The 25,929-nt window shown below is 36.2% G+C and overlaps 1 protein-coding gene across 3 annotated transcripts in view; it reads right to left on the bottom strand.

The window, feature by feature from the left end:
* The window catches only part of TRAPPC9 (trafficking protein particle complex 9), a 546,185-nt gene that overhangs the window by 263,783 nt on the left and 256,473 nt on the right, over window positions 1-25,929 (bottom strand). For all 3 annotated transcript variants that reach the window (XM_026841777.1, XM_026841775.1, XM_026841776.1), the window contains 2 exons: window positions 16,692-16,845; window positions 6,256-6,346 (listed from right to left, as the gene is read on the bottom strand). In XM_026841777.1, the coding sequence (XP_026697578.1) occupies window positions 6,256-6,346; window positions 16,692-16,845 (245 nt within the window). The remainder of the gene's footprint in view (window positions 1-6,255; window positions 6,347-16,691; window positions 16,846-25,929) is intronic.

Below are 25,929 nucleotides of genomic sequence, written 5' to 3' on the forward strand. Positions count from 1 at the left end.
GAGACAACTCCATTAGTATTTATTACTGTATTTTCCTTCCCGACTCTTCTCAGTGCTTTGTTAGAAATGCTGGACCTGCAGCTTCAGCTACCAGCTCTTCCAGAAATCTGACATGAAGTAACCACTGGAACTCCACCCAACCTGTCTCAAGCTATCTGTCTTTATGCAAGAGGTTTTGTCAATTTATTTTCACTTTAGGGTGCTCTCTATTCTTAGCATCTTTTCTTTGAAAACACTACTGGTCCGGTTATGTCTGAAACCCTTTCTCTACGAGTTTTTCCTTTCAGTTAAGTTACCAAGGCTTCTGTAGGAATTAGAAACAACAGCTGATTCAAAACATATCACACAATAGCATGTTTTGACATGCAAGAACATTATTCATGTGCCAGATGCCCTAGTTTTATCAAGTCAGTCCATTTTTTCAACATACTACCCCAGTCCCTTAACACTTCCCAGTAACTAAAGCATGTTGCTTGTTTGACATTGCCAAAATATCCCCCAAAACAGCCTGCATACAAGCTGTTAAGATATGAAAGTGTTCCCACCTCTCTCGCATCTTAAAAATAAAAAACCTGAAGATTTTTCTAAATGGATTAAAAAGGTTGGTTACCTAGTAAAATCCATTTATCACCAGATTGCTCCTCAGTTTTGGTCTTCCTATGAATCAGACTCTGATTCTCTACCTTATAGACAGCTTATTCTTGAGATTTTCTGCCTAGCATTCTTAGTTTCATCTCTCTAATGATGATAATGGCCAGACTACCATAATTCTAAATCAGAAATAATTAAAGAATAGTTTAGTTTGATGAATGAACAGAATTACATTCATATTTTTTTTGAAGGGCAGACTTTCATAGATCCTGCTGAACTCTCCATATTTCCAAGTTTGTATCTATATAATCTACACGGTACTGCGGAGGGCCTATAAGGGGTTTGTTTATTAAAAGTAAAACTACTTCCTTACAGTTCCCCATTAAAACTAGTCTTTGAAAAAAACATCCAAGACAGCCTTGGAATTTCAAATATGGTGAAAGAGCAATATTGTAGGACTGTCCCAACTAAAGCAAAACTGTTAACAATGATCACATCTGCAGAGATCTGGCTCTTTTTATCTAGGTCCTTGGGGACAACAGGCTGTCAGAGTGTCACGATGGCATCCAAAACACGGCCTTAGAGATGTATCATTTCCTCATCTGCTCACTGACAGATACTTTAAAATATTTTTCTCTGAATTCAGGATGTGGTGATTTGACACTGCTGCAATCCCTAATTGTTAATCACATAAACTGTGGAAAGGAAGATTTAATTATGGTCTAAGGTCAGACTGGAAAACGCAAAATAAAATGGGTGAGTAGTTTCAGTAATTAATTTTAAGATCCATGAAATATAGAAGCTGTGAAAATTGATTCTGAATTGGTGCTCTCTAAAACATACAATGAATTATTAAGATAATTTATTTTAAAAGTAATGCTTCCATAAGATGTTTTGTGAAACTTAACTAGACAGAACTTCCAAACAAGCTGTCATGAATCACACGCTCATAAAAACTTCAAAACACTTTTAAATCCACCTCTCCTATTGATTCCAACCACCTGTGAGGGACAATTTAAAACACCCTTTCAATTCTGAGTTTTCTCTCAGTATGCCTACGTAATGCTGGTAGACACACTATTTCTTGTGAGTCCACAACAAAATGTATAGCATTCTCTACCTATAAGTAAATAATTAAGACTTTAGTTACAAACCATTACTTTGCTTAATTATGATCTGGAGAGCATTCAGTAGCAGCGTTGTTAGTTTTCCCTTTAATCACACACTAGAAAATGAAATGCACTGCATTGTGAAAAGATATCCATGATTAATTTAAGCATTACAAACTGTCTTGAAATTTGTATTTATTATGAAGGAAGAAGTGAAGAATGAACTAAATGAGTGAATGAAATCTAAAAAAATAAATAAAAGCAAAGAAGCTATTTCTGGACTTTCCCCACAGTGAAGCTTGTCATATGTATGCTTCTTAGAATATTATTTCAAATGCTGTCTTTAGAGTTCACATATAATCATTGGTTTTCTGTTATACAGTTAGTTTCTGTGGAGAAAGAAAAGTATTTGCCTGATACATTAAAACATCTAGTATCTTTAGGTGTCCACAGTTCTAAATTCCTGAATTAAATTTCTCTAATAAATCTTCACTCTTATACATACGAGAGACATCAGGAAAAGATGTCTTTACCTTGTGGATGCAGGCAGTGAAGGAAGTATATTTTGCTTTCTGTAGTAGAATTTAAAACAAGTTTCTGTCGTGAAATTTGTGTACATGCAAAGCATCGGGAACTTCTCACTTCAGAGGTACTTCTCATTTGAATGCAGGAATATCCTGCGTCTGGCCTATTCCAGGTTCAATCAACAGCCTATTTCAAACTCAGTCTATTTCCAGTTCAATAACAGCATTTTGTGCATAGCATTTGTACCTATGATAATTGTGCTATGAAATGCAGAAGAGTACCATCAAACTGGTAAGTGTTCGGTTTCAGAATTTTGCTTGCTTGCAAAACTTAGCAACATAAATCAAATAAAGATTGAAAAAAATATTGCACCGCCAGCAAATACAAATGCCTCCATCTGATCATTTTCAAATCTAACCATGGAACTTGCATGACATATGCCTTTGAAGAGTCTTGGTTCTCCTCATTAAACTCTGCAGGCTATGTTTCCTTGATTTGATGTTATTAATATATTCACCTTAAAACCACACAGCTATTCCTACATTTGGTTTGTTGCCCAGCAGTAAAAAGAAAATATGTCATAAATTTTATAGAACACTGAACTTGGTGGTGTTGAGCAAGATTATGTTTTTCAATTACATGTGATTTACTAACCTACCTAATAGACAACTTCATTTTACAGAGATCTCCTAAATCTTAAAATCAATTTTAACAACATATTAAGAACTCTCACTCTAGCCTTTGACGTATTTTCTTTTTTATGATTCCTCATGTTTTAAATACTTGTCCCTTCCCCAGTCATTTAATTACATGAAATCATAACCAACAGTGTTCACTAAGAGCCATTTTTTTTCCTCTGACACCCTTCAGAGCTGACTCCTCCTTACCCTCAGACCAAAATTTCAATGCCACTAACTTTTAATTCTACTCTTTGCCATGCATTTAAATGAAAAAAAAAAAAAAAAAGGATAGGATTGTCAGATTTACATGAAAAATTATTTCAATATGATTTTATAAATTTAGAAATGTAATATTAACTCTAATATGAATTAAACATGCCAAGTTTAAAAGGAATTTTGAAGTCCAGCTTTTATAAGTCTGAACAAGAGCCAGTCATTTTTTTAATCAAAACCATGTTAAATATTCATTCATGTTTCACTGTGAGCACTTACAATAAAGTAAACCCATCAGTGTAACCATCAATATAGCAAAAGTCTTGAATAATCATAGAATCAATTTTATTGCATAACACTAAGGCAAAATTTTCAGCCAATATATGCAAAGATTGTATTACTATGATGGTTAGTAGTAAAGGGTTCCCATTAAAACACAAGTTATCCTTAACATACAGAAAAGCAAAACTCAAAGCGAAGCAAGGCTATGACTGCAAACCGTGTGATGACCAAGAGAAAATCAATAATGTGGCTGACACCACAGCATTACAGTATTTTTAAAGTACCTACTTACCAGTTACAACAAAATATTGGACAAGGCAGTAGACTACTGCCTTATTAATTATATATTAAGATTATAGTTCTCTTTTAGTGAAAATGTTCACAGTCAAAGAACTTTTAAGATAGATTGTGTACGTTTATCTCATTATTGGTACTTGGTACAGATTACTCTCACTAAAAAGGCAATTCTTACAAGAGAGTTAAGTCCAATCACTTCAAAAAAATCAAGAAAAAAAAGAAGAAAAACAGAACTCACATTACATTTTAGGTGACTTGAAACACGTAACACTTTTCCATGCTTATAAGAGTTGAACAGGAAATATACTCTGGCACTGAAGACAACTTAAACTCCAAAAGACAGTATGTCACCTTGTCTAAATACATGTGTACACACACATGCACGCACACATTCTCATGTCAACAACTTAGTACTCCCACCTACCAATCTGAAAAAAAACAGTTTTTTAATTCTTCCTAGATCCTACAGAGTAATAAAAGCAAAATTAGCCTGTACTGCCGTGGTACACTGTCTGGAGGGACTGCAGTATCTTTCCTCATGATGGCTGCAGGTAGGGCTACCTGGCTACAACATTGTGAAACCAACTAGCAAAGATTTAACTGCTGAATAGTTGAAGTTATGGTTAATTAAAAGAAACTAAAATTTCTCCATTGTTTGTAATTTTCATTTTTTGCTTTTGTTTTTAAGTAAAATCAGGCATTTAATCAAAATGTTCTTTTTGATAACCTCCACAGTGACCTACAGCTTCTACGTAGAATCACAGAATGAACATGGACATATTTTTTCAGTTAAACAGATAATATATTCAAATAGCAATTTCAGACTGAGAAAATATTAGACAAAAAAATAAAGTAGGCTTCTGCAAAACCAGCATTTTCTGCTACCAGAACTTTCCAAAAGGAAATATCTTATATAACTTGTGGCAAATCAAGTATTTGATATCCCAAAGTATCTCCCTTTCCCTGATTTATTTAATGCAGAAAATTAACATGTAGGCCACAATCAGCCAAGAGATTGTGCTTCAAAAGATTTTGCAGTTATGAGGCAGAGAATACCATGGAGTTTTGGCTGGTGCTCATACATTCTGAAAAGTAACCAGGATTCTTTAACTGACTCAAACAACAGCCTGAGAAATTACCAACTCTGCAGGCAATGCAATTTGATGTAAATCAGCGCTGTGTTCATGTTTTTCAACTGGTACCTATGAATATCATCATTTAGGCAGGAATACCAGATACAATCCTATGACTCGAAAAAGCCTCTTTTGCTAAGAAAATAGTGGAATTTGGCACGAGAAGAAAATTAAAAGAAGAAAACCAAGGAAATAGGAAAAAATAATAGTTTTCATCCTTAATGCGATCTCCCATGCAAAACTGCCAAGGGAATATTTTCAAACACAGAGCGCAGGTTACAAACCTGTTGAAGGTCAGTGCCACTCCACAGAACTAAGATGACTCTTAAGTGACCTGTCTGAGCTCACAACATGCATCTGACACAAACCAGTTTCACTGATGGGGACCAGGGCAATCATAGCCAAAGCCAGGCACACAAACAAGTGCCACCAAATTCTTGAATCATCTGAAGAACGGAGGCCAGATAAACATGATTTCAGAGACACATGATTATGGCTCAAGTTTGACATGTTTACAACAAACTTTACACCATTACCAGATTTCACCTCCTCATCCATAAACAAAGTGCATACATGTTTTAACATGTGAGTTGAGGATGGTCCACATGCTTGAAAAAAAAGCCAAGCATTTAAGAGAGTACATAAATACTAGAGTTTGGGATCAGTTTAGTTTTAATAGGTAATGCAGACAATAGTGATGAATCATTGTTCCTTAAAACTGGCCCTTGCTAAGTCATCAAATTAATTAAAATAAGGAGCATAGAGTTAAATTTGCTTTAAAAGCAAAAGTTTCATAAACAATTTTCTGATGAACTGGAGAATTTTTCTGAAAATTGTTACTGACATAGAGGTGTTGGGGTAAAACATCTCAGGTTCCAAAGCCTTGTTAAGAACTTCAGACAGAAGTCACATTATTACAACTCTTCAAAATTAATTCAATATTTGTTGGAACATCATTCAAAATGCAGAATTAAGAGAAATTGTTCTTCTCCACTATACAATTAATGACTTTTTCTGTACTTAAGAAGTTAGCAATGCAAACATCTAGATTATGATAAGAAATATACCACAAATTATATTACACTTCCATATGAAAATATTTTAGAGAAATTACTTTAAAAACATACACTGCCAGGCAAAGGGAAAATTTAAGTAGCAGCCACCTCTTATACAACTAGGACTGCAGATTACATGGAAAAGTGCATACTCAGGTTTCATATTTATTATCACTGAACAGTGATACTTAAAATAGATATCAATTCTACATTTATCTTCAGCTGAGTAAAATACCTAAAGGAAAATAAAAACCCTAGCAAATTCTCCTGTATTGTCAGTAAATGAAAACATTACCATTCTCATGCTGCTAAAAATTACAAGCCAGTATATCCTCTAGAAAGATCATCAATAGGTTTTGACACTACTTACCCCACTGGAGAGGAGCCAACTGTAGATGCTCCAGGACCAGCTGATTAAGAACGCCTTCCACACTTGCTTCCCCTTCACGCTTCAAGGAAGGGTAAAATAGGAATTAAGGAAAATTTTGTTTCAGACAGGAAAAGAGCATGTAATATGTACAACTTTTATTACTGAAAATCAAAACTGCAAGCCAGAGATTCATTAAAGGTTGACATTATATATTTTGTTTATTAACCTATGAATTGGCAAACAATAATAATTAGAGCAGTTCATATATTCAGAATGTCAAAATTTAATTCCACTGAGAAGTGGAAGATATGTGAAATATGAAGATGCAAAAGTAAAAACGTACCTGAATCATAGTAAAAAAACAAGGGGAGAAAAGTCTGAAAGCTGTAAAAGTTCAGAACCCCTAGCTATGTGGTGCAGGATAAGAAATCAACATGACAAATTAAGAGCAATTTGAAAACAAGAAAGAGTAACATTTAATAGGGCAAACCAAAACAGAACAAATGTGGGCTAGGATGGCTTTGAATGCTGGCTTGGTGCCGGTTCTGTGCCAGCACAGGGATGTTAGACAACGCAGTGAGTGTTGTTACCGAGGGCAAACATCACACCAGAGCTGCACAGGCATATAACCTGCAAGCATCCCTTTCTACTCACTCCTGTATGAGCTCAGTAACAAGCTCAGACTGAAGCGAGAACAAATTAGGAAACTGTTCGTACTCTAAGGACAGTGAAGCACTGAAATAAACTGTTTGGCAAAAGAGAATTGCTATTTTTAAAGGCCTTCAAAACAGGTTCACACAAGTGCTGAAATAAAAGCATAGGCAATATCCAATGTAACACAAAGGGAGTATTATACATTTTAAAAAAATTAATAATAATTGTATGTGATGCATCAATCAAGATAACCTGTATTTGTAATGAAGAACACTGGATTTCTTTTTTCTGATTCCCTGACTTCAGAAAGACACTGAATACAAAGGGCTTTAAAGCACATGCAAATGTCAGCATCATCTTGTATTTGGCCAAAGCTGCATTCAGTGGCGTTGGTACAATTTAGTACCACGAGAAGCCCCCATCTCAGCTAGGAGGAGAGTAAGAAATGGAGATGGAGCAAGCACAGCTCCTTCATGGACACACATACAGAATGTCAGCTTCTGTGCACTTACACTGAACCCCTCTGGCAAAACTTCCATCATCTTTACAGCTTAGCTTATGCTTTCCCAGAACGGGAGTGTCACACAGAAACAAAATTCAAGAGAGAGGCAGGATCTTCTCTGAGCCTTGAAAACACTCCTTTTCCAACTTCATAATCTTCAACTGAAACAACTGTAGGTGAAGCATCCTACCATAATTAAGGGCTATGCTTCTAACAAGGTTTTAACCAATGACTCCAAAAGTACTGAAACCATGTGCCTTGAAAGATTTTTTTTTTTTTTAAATGCAAAATATCTGAACATTTAGAAACAGCTCCTAAATGTGATCAGTCCTTTTTCTGCAAAACTCTGGAATGAGAGGAACATCATCTGTCTGATAGAGTATGTTCTCATCTGTGTCATTTAAAAGAAAATTAACAAGCACTGCACATAACTAATTTCTACTACAGGACATAATTTCACAGGCTTTCCACAAGATTTAAAAGAAAAGTCTTGAAACCTCAGATCGAAATTAGATCTAACAATTAGTGATTGAGACTCAAGAGCTTAAGGAGATGATAGAAGAGAAAAATCAATACACCATATAGTATTCTTTCAATTATTTCTTTTTAATACTCTTATTATGCCCTAAAAAATGTCTTAAATAGCGCTTTTTTTTCCTAAAAGGATTTCAAATGAAGAATTCACAAACCCTAAGGAGTCTGAAAGCTGTAAACACCATTAAAGAAAAGCACCTATTTGGAAAATTGAAGGCAGCAGAATATCACCTCAGAAAAACATTCCTGCTGAACAATAAGACCCAGGACACCAGCACAACATAATAATTTCCATAAACCAAACTATAGGATAGAGAATACATAATTTTGATTACTTCACAGAAACAGCAGATAAATAATTCTGTTATCACATCTTTAATGTAAGGAATGTGAGAGAACACACTAATAAAAAGGCAGTATTTAAAAGAAGTTTTAAAACACAGTGGCTGCCATTAACTGCAACGTTAAACTAACTTAACTGTAATTTACTTACAACTGGCTCACAGTGGTGCCTGGAATATTACATTTTTTTACTGCTTAAAGCTCCATGGAAAGCTTAACGTCTCAGATATCATTATAAAATAACTATAAAATAGATGATTCTCCATACTTTATCATTGGTAAATGCTATCAAAAAGATCCATGTATTCACATGCATCTACAGAGGGATCTGGTCAGGCTGGAGTGATGGGCCAAGGCCGATTGTATGAGATTCAACAAGGCTCAGTGCCGGGTCCTGCACTTGGGTCACAACCACCCCACGCAAACACTACAGGCTTGGGGAGGAGTGGCTGGAAAACTGCCCAGCGGGAAAGGAGCTGGGGGTGCTGGTCAACAGCTGGCTGAATGTGAGCCAGCAGTGTGCCCAGGTGGCCAAGAAGGCCAATGGCATCCTGGCTTGTGTCAGGAACAGCGTGGCCAGCAGGGACAGGGAAGGGATCTGAGCCCTGGTCTCAGCACTGGTGAGGCTGCACCTCAAATACTGTGTTCAGGTTTGGGCCCCTCACTACAAGAAAGACATTGAGGTGCTGGAGTGTGTCCAGAGAAGGGCAACGGAGCTGGTGCAGGGTCTAGAGCACAAGTCCTATGAGGAGCGGCTGAGGGAACTGGGGGGGTTTAGTCTGGAGAGAAGGAGGCTCAGGGGAGACCTTATCGCTCCCTGCAGCTTCCTGGAAGGAGGTTGTAGTGAGGTAGGTGTCGGTCTCTTTTCCCAAGTAACAAGTGATAGGACAAGAGGGAAGGGCCTCGAGTTGTGTGTCAGGCCAGGTTTAGATTGGATATTAGGAAAAATTTCTTCACCAAGTGGTTGAGTCACCATCCCTGGAGGTATTTAAAACACATGTAGATGTGGGTGCTTAGGGACACGGTTTAGTGATGGACTTGGCAGTTGGCAGTGCTAGCTTAACGGCTGGACTTGATCTTAAAGGTCTTTTCCAACCTAAACGATTCTATGATTCACAAGGAAAACATATTCTGAAATTTAAATTCAACACAGCTACAGCTTATTTCTGAAACCAACTGCTTCTTAGATTGGGTGCAAAAAGTATGCATAGCTATACCTCGACTAATAAAAAAAAATTACATACTTATACTTCTTAAATCCTGTGTCCAGTTTTACTTCCCCAGTTCAAGACACTGAAATATGGGGTTAAATTCCCTGGAGGGTTACAAAGATGATCAAAGAGCTGGAGCACATAATATATTCAAAGAACTTGAGAGAATAGGGTTTGTTTGGCCTTGAGAAAAGAAGGAAGACTTGGGAGGTATTTTATTGATGTCTAATACAGTGGGAGGCCACAGAGAAGATGGGGCCAAACTTTCCTCAGAGGAGCACAGTCATACGAAGAGGGGTGAGAGACACAAGTCACGGGAGAGGGTGTTATAACAGACCTGAAGAGGTTCCTTCCAACCTAAAGTATTCTATAATCGGTTCCACCATGCTGTCTTCAGATTACTCCACAGGAAGACCTGGCAGTTCCCGCAGCATTCAGTGCAGTATTCAGGCTGCCCCAAAGGTACGGCAAAACAGACCAGACATAACAGATATGCCCAACTTGCACAAACTGATTCAGAAAAGATGCTTTACCTTGCCAAAAAAATCCCCCAAAGACACAGTTTTTTAATGACTACGCAAATCTTGCCCACAGAGTTCACTAATCTTAAGCTTTGCTGCCAGACTCAAAGACAAAAATCACTGAAGTTGACAGAGAAACTCAGTATAATTGGTATGGTCTAACCATTCCTAATAGACACAAATAGCATGGAATTTCACATCATTGATCTTTGTCCCCTGACTATATATCACACAATATAAAATTGCTCATTATAGTGCAAAGACAAACTGAACATCGTAGCAACCTCATCACCTTGGAGATGAAAAGCAACCAAAATATACAGTAATAAAATGTCAGAGAAAAAACAGAGAGAAAAGCTTAACTCATGAGTTTGCCTATTTTTAAGACAAACCTTTAGAAGTCAGTGAAAGCAAAGTAGTTGGAACAGGTGTTGCCAATATACTAGCTCAAAGTCAAACCTGATAAAAGAAAAAAAAAGGATAAGATATGGAATTTGAAATTCATTGAAAAAAATTGCACAGATAAACAGAACTACAGACTTCCAAAGTTCAGTTTGACCTTGTAGAATCCAGCTACTTAACCACACCTCCAAACATTTTGCTGAAATCTCACTGTGATTACAAACCTGCTCTTCCATAAGAATCAGATTGTTAAATGCCTTTGTTGACCCAGGCCTCATTTCCAACAGTCAAATTTTTGTTATTAACACCACATGCATCAGCCAGCACTGAAAGAGTTCACTTCTAGTTTCCAGTGCAACTGTTCACATTTAGCAGTTCAAGGCATTTTCATCTGCACAATAAAATGAGTTTCAGTGGGGGCCTCAGAGCCAATGAACACACAACCACCAGGTGCTGTTTAAAAAATATGAAAACTTAATTTTTCACAGTAGACACCTTTATTTCACGTTTCTTTAGCAACAGATTGTATGATATAAACTGTGTCATACCGAAAACCTGAATGACAGTCAAATGAACTAGCTATTTTCCCCAAGGAAAACTTTGGTCTTTTATACTGTCTTGATTGCCTAATCTAGCTGGGTACCCACAATTATAACACATCATGTTATCTAAAACCCACTGCTTAAAAAGGCAATAGGTTATTAAAAATGTTTTCTATCTTAAAGTTACTCATGTTTTTTCTCTCTCATTCCATATCTTGCATCCTTCTAAAAAGATTTATTTTCAGTAATGTATTTCTCAGTTCCTTTGCAAATAGATACAGGTGGAAACGTACACACGATTATAAAAAAATTAGCAAATGTTTATAAATAAAAATTATACTAATAAAAAAACCAAATTTAAATTATTAATTATCACAGTTTACTTATAACAGTGACCTTAGTCATATTTTAAGCTTTTTGCTTGATTATTATTGTGGTACTTCAGTATTAAAACTAATTACATGTAGTTATTGAGGTTCTGAAATAATAGTTATTTTTCTAAAGAATTGCTGATCCTAAGAAGCTGCATGGAAATGTAAAGCTCCATCCAACTGAAGCATTTCTAAGAAAACCGTTACTGATGTACAGAAGTTCCACAACGCTTAATATTATCGTAACTGAAGATTCATAATTATGATCAAGGTGAAATCATCAAAAGCTGAATAGATAAACACAAAAGTAAATTTTAATATCAGTTGTGAGTGCTGTCAAGCCCAGAGAGCATATCAGATGAGATGACTCAAAGTTCTGTCCAGTACATAGTAATTTCAAAATTCTGATTGGCTACTTAGATGATGAAATACAAAAAGAGTCATAAAATTTATGTATTTGGAAAAGATGTCAGTGTTCACAAGCCTAATAAATGAGTGGAACTTGCGAAGATCACTTTAGATTAAATTCAGTGAAGAAAAGTTCCAAGTATCACCCTGGAAGGAATCAACAAATCTATAAATGGAAGTTAGGAATATTTATTCAGTCAGTTATGGTGGACCACATGCAAATAAGTCACTCAGACATGGGATGCTTGCAAAGGAAGTCAAAGGTAATTCTCAGAGCAAGCATCATATCTGAAACGTGGAAGGTATAATTTTTATTCTGTAAGAATCCTCCCCTGCAGTATTGCTTCCAGCTTTGGATCCAACATACCAAGAAAAATATAACTATATGCAGAACAACATCAGCAATATGACTGAGAAAATGTGCCTTGAAAAAAAGGTTGTCAATTAGGTTTAAATATAGAAAAGAAAAAAGTGAGGAAGGGGCATACAGAATACAATTTCAAAAATGTTAAGAAAACTTTGAAAATAGGACAGGCTTCATATAAACCACAGAAATTAATGCTGAGGTAAGAAAAATATGTCTAACTATTAGAAAAGTTAAAAATTGAACATGATGTTTAAGGTGGCTTGAGAAGTCTCATTTTTTAAAGGCTGTTAGGACTAGGTTTAGAATATTTTCAAGAAAATTACAACAGAACGTTACAGTCTCATTTCACCGAAATAGCAATTCCTTCACAATACATTAGAAAATTTCTCTGTCTGCAATCAAACCCAGGGAGAGCAGGAGACAGGGGGAGGAAAGAGAGTTTGGTTTTCAACATTCTCTGACCCAACCCATTGCATGGCTGCACAAATAGCTGAATAATGTCTACTGAAAGGCAAATCTGGAGTCACTGTCCAACCCTGTGCTCAAAGCATGGAAAATACTGAAATTGCATCAGTTTGGTCAAGGCCTCATCAGAATTTTTCAGTATCTCTAGAGACATCAATTTTACAGCACTTTTGCACAACCTGTTCCACTGTTTGAGCACCCTCACTGTGAAAAGGATTTTTCCTAGTACCTAAATGGAATTTACCTCGCTGCAACTTGCTCAACTCAAGATAAGCCTTGCTTGAAGAGTTGCATGTACCTCCTTGATTGATGCAGCTCTGGGGCTTTGAGATGGTTGCCCCTGAGGGTCCACCAGCTCTCCTGGACCTCCCTGCTCCTGAGGGCAGTGTTCTGTGCAATCCTGCCTAAGAGTTCCCCAAAATCTCCTCTCCTACAGTCCAGAGTCATCATCCTGCTACTTCCCTTCCTCACTTGCCTTGGGATGTTAAACTCCACCATCTCGGGGTGACTGTAGCCAAGGCTGCCATCAAACCTCACCCCTGTAACGGGATCTTCATATTTTAAAGTAGCAGATCCCACACAGCACGTGCCTGATCAAGCCATCCAGCACCTGTACACTGACCTCTTAATTCCTCCTCACATGCTTTTGCACGTTCAGGTGTAATCATCTGGTATGGGCTCTCGATCAGACCTCAGGGTAGATTTGGTGACCTTAACACATCACTTTCTCCTGCCCATGCTTCCCCCTTCTTGCACCGCTCTACAGGCTTTGGGGTCCATCCTGCAAGGTACCAAGTTTAAAGCAGACTCACTAGATTAGCAAGTCTGCTGGCAAAGATATTATTGCCTCAGTTCATCAGGAGGATGACAAGAAGCACCCAGAGCTAGAGGGTAGGGAAAGACTGTTCATTAAGTAACAGCAAGAGTTATGACAAAGTAAAATACATATAAAACTGAACCTTGATCTACCCCAGCCAAACTTTTCTGTGCTTCCTATGAAAAAATCCCTTCTGCCATCAGAACACTGATAAATCTTTGTTTTTTCTTCTAAAAATGAGGATTACCTGCAGGTGACCAAACTCTCTAAAATACTTCTGAACATATTTGAATTTCTGAAGTCAAAATGTAGATGGCACAAGCCAGTGGAATACTCTGAAGAGTAATAATCTATGGTGGGTCTAACACAGAATGTGGAAAGATCACAAAAAGAAGTTTAACTTGCTTCCCTTCCATGAGGGGAACATGATGTTTTGTAACTCACTATTTTTGAAGAAGTCAGGTACACAGTATTAGTAAGAAGATTAAAATCTTACAGGATTCGGCAAGACACAGCACTCTAGAAACTTTAAAGGACACTTAGTACAGATGCCTTTATCCATGAGTCAGGATGCATAGAAGGTCCCTGAAGAAAATAAAATTTTTGTTTAAAAATATTTAGAAAATATGAAGAGAAGCATTGTTTGAAAATATTAGCCTCCTTAATACTACATGTGCTCTGTCTGTTCAAATCTTGTGTCAAAACAAACCCCAGTTGTTAAGCTGACACCATACCTGATCTAACAGGTGCTAAAAAATGAGACAGCAATTTTTTTAATTTATCTCAATATACCTATAATCTCAAACATACACTAAATTCCATTATTCCAGATTTCTTCTTAGTTGAAATGGCATAGCATTAAGATTTCTCATAAAGTCTATTTTTTTAATAATTTTCATTCCATCAAAAAAAGTACAAAGGCTGAATTGAATAATATGCTATGTTGTCTTTACCTGCCTTCAGCCCTCCAAAAGTATATGAAAGTCGATCATGTTTTACAATATTTTCACAAATGAAGCACTGAAAATCTAATCACTTGAAACCCTGAATATTTCAATGGATCAAGCCATCGATAATGCACTTTCCATACTGGAAAATACTTCTGATGCTCCTCAAGACAAGACAGATAGAGCCTGAAATCCTCATCCTTTGTGAACTATTTTTGGCCCTCACAGGAGTTCCATATAACTAACTTTTCACTGCAGTCAATGTAATCCACACACTTAAAAAATGAAGCATTTGTTTACATGATGTTTTCATATGGTAGCAACTAATACAGCTAGAATTTAAGGACTTGCAAGCCAAATAATATAGCCCTTCCCTTGTAAAATAGTGTAAGAATACTTACAACAAAATTGTCTGAACTGCGTTCTCTAAAATATATCTTTCTCTTCTCAGTCATATGCCTAGCAGAGAAAAGTTAGCTGGAGAGTTCAAAGTAGTTCAAAGACGGTAGACACTAAGGAGATCGCTTGGTCTTATCATTCAAAATACTTTTGCAAAAATGCCTTCTCTAGTAAGAAAAGTAAGCAACTATACCCCTTTGTATTTTTGAAAATATTTTTTATCTCTTGGCTGCATTTAGGCTGGCTTCTGAAGGAAAACAAGGCTTATGCCATTAAGCAATGACTCCATTTCTCTGCATCTGTCTTATCAGTATGTCTGAAATAAACTCTGCTGGCCAGTGTCAAATTATTCTGGTGAGAGGACAGGTGTCTCAGAAAGGAAGTTTCTCAAACTTAGGAGAAGTGAGAGGAGAAATTTTTTTACTGGTTCACATCTAAATGTTGCTGTAAAAAATAAAAGGATGAGAACAACTGAGACTAGTTGGGACATGAAATCTGGAAAACATTGTACATGTTACTTCAAGAATTTTTATGCACATATTGTCTTTCATTTGAATAGTTTTAGTTCTAGGAACAGAGAGAACATTCAGAACAAAACTTAAAAACATTGAAACTAATGCTTGCACTGAATTTAACACACAGAATTCATGCCCTGTTCTATTGGTTTTCTCAGGTACTGACTTACATGTCAGCCATGACAGTTTTGATTCAGAATTGGGTTCAAATACAGAACACAGAATGGATGTAAACAGTGTTGCTCAGCAACAGAAATGAATGAGGATGTATTTTTACACCCTGACAAAATTATTAACAACTATGCATTCAGTTCCAGCATAAGAAGCTATCAAAGAATATTTATATCTTTCCATAACACAGAAATTTTCCAAGCAAATTCTGGTTAAATATTGACATTTTTGCGCAAATGGAACTCTTTCTGAAATGTTCCTTAGGGAGCCTGGACGGAACCAGGCACTAGGAATCTCATTTATGTCTGAAGTGTTGCCTTTGATTAATCCTGTGCAGCTAATTTAATAATTAGTAATGAAAAATCTTTTCAGATCACTAGATAAAAGTACAATTAAAAGTACAAAAAGACATCTCTAAAGATAAACCATGATGTGATTGGCACTCTTCTCTGATTTCCTGCCACCCACTATCACGCGGATTTGGGGATGATCTGAGTGAAAAATATAAATCTCCTGGAAGATGCTGAGTATCAACACATGGCTTGGGGGGCTGTTGGCTGCACAGAACATTTCCCTGATCAAAATCATGAAAAAGTGTAGTTTTGACAAGCCAAGCAAAAGATTTTTTTGTGGAAATTATGAAATTTACTGCAACACCGTTGGTTTAATTCTAAACTGAATGTAATTTCTTATTAATAAGCACAAGGCAATATTTTACTGCATTTAGAATGATTATGGGGATTTTATGTTTAGAATGACTAAGTCACCATGTCCTTTCTAAGCCTTAAAAAGGCTACCCAATATTAGATATTACCAAATCTGTAAATAAGACTGGGAAATAAATTATTTTAATATGTTCCGATTTGCTCAAATTTAATTAAATATAGGAGAACTCTCTAAATCCAGCTTCATGTATTTCTTTATGATTCAGTTACTTGGTTTGGAGGAGAACAGACTAATCTGACCCTATAAATCTACTACTCATCAATCCTAAGCATACTTCCTCAGTTCCCTAGAAGTTGGGAAAAACACACATAGTTTGTGGCAGGCTCAGCGACTCAGAAAAAGCCATTATAGTAAGACCCAAGCATCCTCTAAATAATATACAGCACAATTAACCTTAAACAGTCTATAATTATGATAAGCTTCATAGTTCTAATTACTTTTCTTTTCAGTAACACTGCTATAAAGTGAGTTGAATTATAAAATAAAATGTGTCATAGGGCATCTATTTATATATTTTTAAAGCAATATTTATGAAAGGATATAATTTTCCAGCAAATATCCAGCTTGCTGTTTATCTCCAGACCTTTTGCTTGTTGCCTTTCTTCTTCCAGCTGCTTTGCATTTGCAAACTGTGTCCCATCAGTAGGGGAGTCTGGGAAGCTCTCAAAATTGAACTTGTCCACTTGGATAGCCATACTGTAGCAAAGGGAAAAGACAGAGAAAAAACCCAGGATTTTTACTGTAAGAACTTTACATATATTATAGAAAACGCAGAGCACTGTGAAACCAAGCACTACAATATTAGTATATTTGTCTCCATGGCATCTATTCTGTATGATACATAAACGGTATGATTTATGCTACTGAAAACAGAAATCTAAGCCTAAGAAGGTAAGATTTCTTTTTTTTTTTACAAATCATCAATCAACACCTTAATGCCTTTGTGAGTTTTGCAGTTTCAACCAGTTGACTTTATTGGGGTTCTGCAGAGGTTCATCTGCTTTAATTCTTGGTATGTAAATGCTACTGGTGTTCTTGAGATGCTGGAAAAAAGCAACAAGACTGGGACAAATGCTGATGAGCATACTATTTAAAGTAGTTTATTAATGGCAATCCACACACAAGAGAAGCAAAATACTATATACAAAAGTATCTCCTGAAGTGAACAGTAACACACTTATAAAGCCAAGTGCACTTCATTGCTTTTACAAGCCAACTTCCTAAATATTCCTTTAAAATTTCCTTACAAACCTGAGGAAGGAAAGGCAAAATAGCCACAGCTCTAGGGCCTAAATCTGGCCTTTGTTTTTTAAGAAGATACTTCCATGTTGCTTAATGTATCTTCATGAATTACAGGCAATATTAATTTCAATAACACAGTATAATTCATTGGTAGTAAATGGTTAAATAATTGCTTTATTAAATGTACAGTAAGGCATAAAAGAAAATTAAATTAAATATATTACGCTATAATACATACTAAATACTTATATGTTAAACTAGAATCACTAATCTAATCTAAAAGGGAATTTAGACTAGCTCACATCATATGAAATGTGGTTACAGCAGATCTAATATACTGCGCTGCCAAAACAGCTTTAATTTCCTGAATCATCTGAAATAGAAAAATAATTAGTGAAGAATTAAAATATATTGCTCTTGAGATGACTTTGCACTTAAGGAAAACACAAGACCAAGCAACAGCTTTAAAAACCATTCAGGATGAAATGCATGTACTATCTAAGAAGGGGTAAGGGAAGGGCATTTCACAAAAACACAGGATTACTATTACTCCTTTATCTATTTCTACATATAAAGAGGGAAACATGTTCTATGAATGTTTGCCAAAAGGAAAAAATTAGTAAGAAAAGTTAACAAGAAAGGGCTTTGAAATCCCCCCAGATCAGAAGAGATTTTCTATAATTAGCATTAATTTAAGAGAAACTTGACCCTAAAAGAAACTGGGAGAAAATAGAGGGCAATTACAAGAACAAGGAATAATCTAGAGTTTATGAAGTTTACTGTGGAAAGATGAATTCAAAGAGGCTCATCATGCTTCACCCTGAGCAAAAACTGACATCTTGGGAGAAGCTGTTAATGTTCCAAGACTACCTTCATCATTAAAGGTACCAGTACAGCACTGAGACAAAAGTGGCAAAATTACTATTTCTGCAAGCTACCTCTCCTGCAGACTGCATCTTTGCGGATGTTCCATTCAAAAATCAAAAGAGGGAGAGGAATTAATCTATTCCTCTCTAAGTGGTGTTTTTGTTTCAGCTATTTTTTCCTACAGCAAGAGATCATTAAGAGTTCTTCATTTGCATGCAAAGACCATCAAGCACTGGGCATATAAAAAAGCTAAAATGAGCTAAAAAGTGTATCACAGTAACTGCCAGAATGAGGCCAGAAATAATGAAAAACATCTAGATACAAACTGTGAGGTGGATTTAAAAAAAAAAAATCAGATCTGAAACTATGACTAACAACATCATATTTTACTGGCATTGAACTATGATTTGATTCTGCAAATGCAGGTTGAGTTTCCTGGATTTTGCATGGACAATGCATGTGGAAGAGACACACAACCGGAACATTAAGAAATCCTTTTTGCTTTCACTGCACTCACTTCATCACTCTGTGATACATGAGCAGATGCAAAGCCACTACTTGATTTCTATTATATACATAGTTCTCGCATAAATACTCACAGTTAGTTACTTATAGTTATGTTTTGACAACAAATTATCTTAGTTTCTGAACAGTCAAACGTATTTAAAATCCGTCCCCCAATGGACCTGGAAAACAGCTCTCATCTAATTATTGTGCCACACTTCTCTAAGTGAATGATATATTAGAAAAACATTCCTGCCTAACAATATTTAATATGTAACTGAGGGCATTCAGACTGCATTTTTTGTTAATGGATCATTACTGGCAATATGGCAATTTTTTTTCTGAAAATTAAATATGCATGGAAGCACTTTGTTCCCCAACAGTCTACAATAAATCCACATCAGCTTCAGGAATACAGCCTAGATTACTCTCAACAATGGATTGCTGTACAGCTCTGTTTGAAATAACTTTTATTAAGCTTGAAGATATGGAAAACTTCAGTAAAGAGGGCTTCTACTACTCAGAACCTCTGCTGATTTTTCAAATTTTTTAACCATGCTTTTATTTATATACTGTGTATACTGTATTTAACACAGTGACACCACTTGTCACATGAGAAGATACAAAACCACCCCCAACTACATACTTGCCAGCTAGAAAGTGAAGAGGTCTGAGTAAAAGAGAACTATGGAGAGAAAAATTTCACACAAAACAATATTATGAATACAGCTATAAGCAGAATATATGAAAGCAACAAACAGATAAAATATGATTTTTCAAGACTATAGTTACACTCAAAAGCATGACAAAATTAAATCCTAGCTCTTTTTCTTAAACATATATGCCTTTTATCATCGGTATTCTGCTTCCTCTTGTGCTAAAAATATTCGTATTGAGTTTTTTCTCTGCATTTTTTATCAATAACATTGCTCCAGTGTTTATTCCTCAGCCTATGGAATGTGTAGTAAATTCAGAGGCTTTACACAAAAATCAAAACAAAAAATAAATACTGCAACCTAAATCAGTCACTCATCCTTAAAAATTTACCCCTACACAAACACAGCTTCTTCGCTTCACTTTTAATATGATGATTTTTCCCATCTCAAAAGATGCATTTCACCAGTGAGGTATTAACAAAGAGACAAATAATTCCCAAAGCCAGTTGACTGAAGGAGAAAATGGACACTGGGTTACAATCACCAACCAAAAAAAGGATTTTTCTATTTTTAAGTGATCTGTAGAGATCACATTGGCTTTATCCTAAAAGAAGCAGAAAGCAGCGCAAGGCAACCTCCTGACCATGGCACAACTTTGTCACTGTGCTGTGCATCAAAATAATGAAACTGAACTGAAACGTATTTGAGCTGTAGAAGTCCTTCTCCACTTAAATTGCTGTAGTAATCTGCAGTTACTTTACAACCTATCTTTCTTGTCAAGCATTCTCTAGACCTCTTTTTTTCCCCAAATTTGTTCTTATTTATTGTGATATACAAGAATCTATATAGAAAGAAGTAAAAAAGGATAATTCAGATTGAAACAGGCATTCAATTTATTACAAATGGCTAGGATAATAATGGCTCATGTTGTACAAGGGTAACTGCATACACAGTACCTTGCCCTTCATACTAATTATCTATCAGGAACAATATAAAAGATCTTAAAACATAAACATTTAAACATATACTTGCTTCAGGAAAAGGGACTAGAACTTCATTTTAACCTCCTTTGCTGTGTGGATAGCTATCCAAATTTCCTACAAGGAGAGTTTTCAATAAATCATGAGATATTTATATAAAAACACTGCATTATGTAAAAATATTTAATATCCAATCCTCCAAATGCAAAACAGGTTTTGTTTCTCTCTGGCTAACCTTGCTTGTGCGAGAGGAGGGATAAAGTAACAGTTTTCATGAATAATGAAACAGTCGTGTTTTGAAACTACTGGGTTTTGTCATGAAACGAGCCCAAGCTGTTGTGACAGCTACTCAGACAACCAAGCATCATTACAGGGATGCAAATTATTCAAATACAAATTAAATGAATGAAGAGGAAAAGGTCAGCTCATTGGCAATGCTGCTGATGTGTCTGCATGGTATCATCTCACGTCACCTGTCAGGATGACTTACAGGGAAAAAAGTGACAAGCCTTCTGATGGTGCAGCAGACATTTCAATGACAGTTATCTAAAGTTCTATTAAAGTAACAGTATGGAATTATTAAAGACACCAGATAGTTCACTTCACCACTTCTCATAAAATGAGTTTCAACTTTACTAGAAATATTAGTACTGTCCTGACAACAAAACGCACAACAGAAAGGACTTTGGATCAAGCAAAACCAAAAAAGCTTCCTGTAAATGGCATTAGGACTACTCCTGAGCCAGCACCTTGCACATCCCTCTTTACTAAAGCAGTGCTGCTTAAAATTAAGCAACACCAAACGTTTCGCAGAAGTGGCAAGTAGCAGATAAATTATTAATAATAGGTGAAAAATTCAGTCAGAGAGTATTGCCTGTACTGCTATCAACTCCTGCCCTTGTTCCTGGCAGGAGAGAGGGCAGGTCCCAGGCATGCCCTATCCCCAGCAATGCACCTCAGCTCTTTGATGTTCTCATCTAAGAGGATGAATCTATAAAGTGATATTAAATATGCAACACTCTCCACATAAAACCAGGTTAAAAGCAAGCGTGGTATTGAGAAAAGCAGCAACCTGGTTAACATAACTAGATTTCATCTTTCATTAAGAAAATAAAATACTGCTGCTTAGGTTGGGAGAATAAAATCTAGAAATAGTTCTTATTCAATTATCTTTAGGAAGAAACAGTATAACATGAACCTAAAAACTCTTCCTCATGGCTAACTACCTATTTAAATACTATCAGCCACAGATGAGCTTGCAAGCTCTTTCCATAATGAAGCTGAAAGCAGCAGTTGGAGACTTCATTCAATATTATGCTTCCTGTTCATCCTCCCTTCTTATACAAAAGTGGACAGTAGGGACACAGAGCCAGACCACACTACTACTTACATATGTGAATAGTCCCTATATAGTCAATGACTTGAGACTTCAGGTAAAGCTAGAAGTGAGGATGACACACTTGCTCTCAATTTCACAATGGAAAAAAAAAATGCATAAAGACAAACCTACTTTAAAAAAAAAAAGAAACTTCACCTGATTCTTCCATTGTTCAATCTCAGTAATAATGTTTTTATAACATCATGTTTCAGGTACACATAAATTCCACCCTAAATACAAGTTCTGAGGCTGACATTATATAAAAAAATGGTAGTGACACCCCAGTATATAACAATTTATAGGCAAAGAGAGACCTCAAGAATCAAATCTCGTCAGATGAATATACCTGTATCACTAGATGAAAATGAAAAAGTAATGCAAATTAACATATATCTTGTGTTTACTTCTAATTATTTCACTGTTTTAGAAGTGCAGTCTACATTTCATTCACTACTATAAAATCCAACTGTAAAAATAAGTAGCTCAAGCAACCCATAAGTAATGACGTCTCCTCCTGGCCTAAAACTGACTTCATAAAGAAAAAGGATTGCTTTAATATCTGAACTATGCAGAGCAAAAGATAAATTTTTCCATTAATCTTGGAATGGTCAATTAAATTAAAAAATTTGCATTTAGAACTTAATTATTTATTTAAAATAATTGAAGAGGAGATAAAAGTCAAACTATAGTGCTGAAGTCTGTAAAATTCAACAGCTTATACTTATCCACAACATTTCAGATGATAAAAAGTTAAACTAGGAAAGAATAGTTCCACTGCATATAATGTAATATTTGAAAATGGAACAGTGTTAAGAGATAGTTAGCTACATAAATCTTCTGTTTAAATTAGATTATACTGTGCATCCTGAAAATCTAGCTTTTAAACTCTAAATCTGAAAACCAGGAACTGGAAATGAAGAGGCATAACAATTAACTTCAACTTGCACCTTTTTCCACTTGCTCATTTAAATAATTTGGACTTCTGTGGCAATCACCATGCAGCAAACCTGTTAGCTATTTAATGAAATGAGATATGTAAAATAAGAATAATAATGGTAATATCCTACTCTATGAATGCACCAATTTCTATAGGAGGCATAAGAGACTAATAACCAACATTCATTCACTCCATTAGGAAATCTAGAAAAGCGTAATCATGATAATACCTGAAGATTGAGTTGAATATCCTCCCTTTATTTATCACAGCTGAACTATCCAATATTATAATCCCGTCTTTATCCAAAATAATGCCATACTCTACCTCCTACCTCTCAGTGGAATATCAATAATCAGAGAAATAGATTTCATATATATAAACATCTATAAAATAGATATGTTCATATTCAGTTGCTCATTTCTATAATTTAAGTATTGGCTTTATATGGCAGAAAGTTCAAAAGAAAACATGTAAATTTAAAACATAGAATTTTGTGCCAGATACAAAAAAGACGACCAAAAAAACCTCACTCTACGGTCATGCCTAGTTATCATTTCAGATCTCTCAGTCTTCTGAGGAAAAGATAGAGAAGATTGCCCACCCCAAAATACAAAGAGAAAAGCACAGCGGAAGAAGGCACGTGTGTCTGTTCTGTTCAGAGCTCCATTTCCAAGTAGCCTCAAGTGGAGGAACCAGGTACCCACCTTCTGTAACCCTTATCTTCCTTCTGACTGCACATACCTTGCATCAAGGAACACGGGACAAAACCACCAAGTGTCTGTGCTTTTGGAACACCCCATAGAAACCAGAAACACTGGTAAGGAGCACTGTGATCAGGAACCACCACCACATCACTTCGCAGCACGGTCCCTGTCCTGTCCCCGCAGTGATGTTTGTCGCTGGTCCCAGGGCACGGTACACGTGCACTTTGGTCTGGGTGGGACTACGTAGGACACCAAGACCCTCAGCGGGGTCTCACGGCCTCTTGCACGTGATAAACCCTGGGCAACAACTCACTTTCTTCTCTAAGAAAAAGCTTCAAAATCTCCAATGAATACTGCAATTGATGGCAATGCTCCTCTTTTAAAGGAATATGACCATAACATGTTGCACACACCTGAAAATTTATCTTCAGAGACAATACTGAGACCCTAGAGAAAACCAAACTCAGAGTGCTCAAAATGAAACACAGTGCTCAGAACATCAGAACAGCCTATACAACTAAGAAATCATTCACACATGAAGCAGTCCATCTCAGTGATTGATTAAAGAGGAGAAAATTAAGTGATACAGAACGTTAGATACAACTTTTTTCATAAAGGAAGTGTCTCATAAATAAAGTGATTCAAACACTTTTGGGGTAAAATTATAGCATGCATGAATGCTCAGTGTGCAAGTGTAAAAATTTCACCATGGACTTTCACCTCAAGATACAATCAGACTTTACATTCATAGCAAATTCTTAATTTACAATGTACATGTCTTCTTTTTTATATAAAGATAACATTTGCCCTTTTCCCAGAGCACCGCAGCAGAAGTTCACCTCGAGATGATTTACTGTGATAACCAAATTCTTCTTCAAGTCACTGGTTCCCCAATTTCCCTTCCTAGATGCATAACCTATATATTCCTATCACATATGTGACCTCCACATTTTCTAGATTTCTTAAAAAAAACAATAGCTGTTCAGAGCAGTCCTTGGTTAGTTCCTTGAAGAGTCTTGTATTAAAGTTAGCCCAGTCCACGGACTTTAAAATGTTTCTTTTGCCACAGACTCACTGACTCTTTTGCCATATAAAATGGAGTTATACAGATTTTATTACAGATTTTTAAATCTCAGAAGTATGTTTTCTGAGTGACACCATACTTAACCTAGCCTGCCAAAGAGCAAACTTGACAGTCAGGACATAACCAATTTAAGAAACTAAAGCACCGGTACAGGAGCAAACATCTCCCACTGTAGAAACGCGGTCCACGTGTTTTGACCTACAGAGATTATTTTGTAATTAGTACCAGGAATAATGTTCACAAACATGAGTGAGGGCACAAGAAGCTTTAATCACGCTCCCTAAATCTTAGCTCCCAGGGAGTAAGCTTCATCTGAGGAGGTGTACAGGTTCCACAGCAGTCAACTGCTCAGCACTATTAATAGAAATAATACACATCTCACACATACACAGAATTTTCACCTAAACCATATTTTTCCCCCAAAACACAGTATGCATAAGCTTATTAAAGACTTCCTCCACCAATAACACCTAAACGTGTGTTTAGAAGCTTGCTCTGAAATAACCTGCTTTCAGAAAACAAACTCCCACGGAGCAGCGCAGCAGCCTGAAAGACCACACTGGCCATACCAATCCCTGTCAGCAGCTACATCCTTAATGAATGTTAATGTGACAGCCTCAAACACTACCCCTCCACCCAGGAAATAATGGTAAATAAACCAAGGTGTTGCTTCTACTGCTAATTATACTCTCAGCCTTCAGCATTCAGCAATATGTAGAGCTAGGATTGTCTTCACTTGTATCTCATCATGTTTATATTGATTTACCTTTGCACATTTTGCCCTACATATTGCTGTGTTGCATTAGTTGTCCAATTTGCTTGATTAATATAGCAGAAAATGAGCACAGCTCTAAAATACCTTGTTATTTTAGCCCAAACTCAACTGCTTGCAACTTCCCATTTGCAAATTGCTGTATCTTAGCAAATAACTGCCCTGCCAGTTGCCCTCTTATTCAAAGAGCTGTGAGCTTGAGCTCGTGTGGGAAAGGGCAATGAAGCTGAATGGCCACCAGCCTCAGATCTGAACACTACAGCTAGAAATTTAGTATTAATTCAATTATTTAATTATTAAAATGTAAAAATACCCACTGTGGAGCAGCTGCCCACCATAACAACCTACCTCAGTCAATTCTGGTGGTACAGACCACACATTATCTACGGACCATCGACTGCACAGCCCTGTTCGTGTGCCTGCCTGATGTCCGGGCAGCAACACAACCATCTCTGAAGAACTAAAGCAAATTAAAAAACCTTGTTAAAATCAAACTAGATCAAAGGGATTTTTACTCTTCTTTACTATGGTTCCAAAATAGTTTGAACATTGTAGTTTTAACTTTAGAAAGGAAAATTTCACCCATGAGCAATGTCATGTTTGGAAAGCTTTCAGAGAACATGCAGCTAGTGTAAAGGATCATTCTTTGAAATGCC

Source organism: Athene cunicularia (genome assembly GCF_003259725.1).
Source record: "Athene cunicularia isolate RWA chromosome 2 unlocalized genomic scaffold, athCun1 chr2_part1, whole genome shotgun sequence".
Taxonomy (NCBI): domain Eukaryota; kingdom Metazoa; phylum Chordata; class Aves; order Strigiformes; family Strigidae; genus Athene; species Athene cunicularia.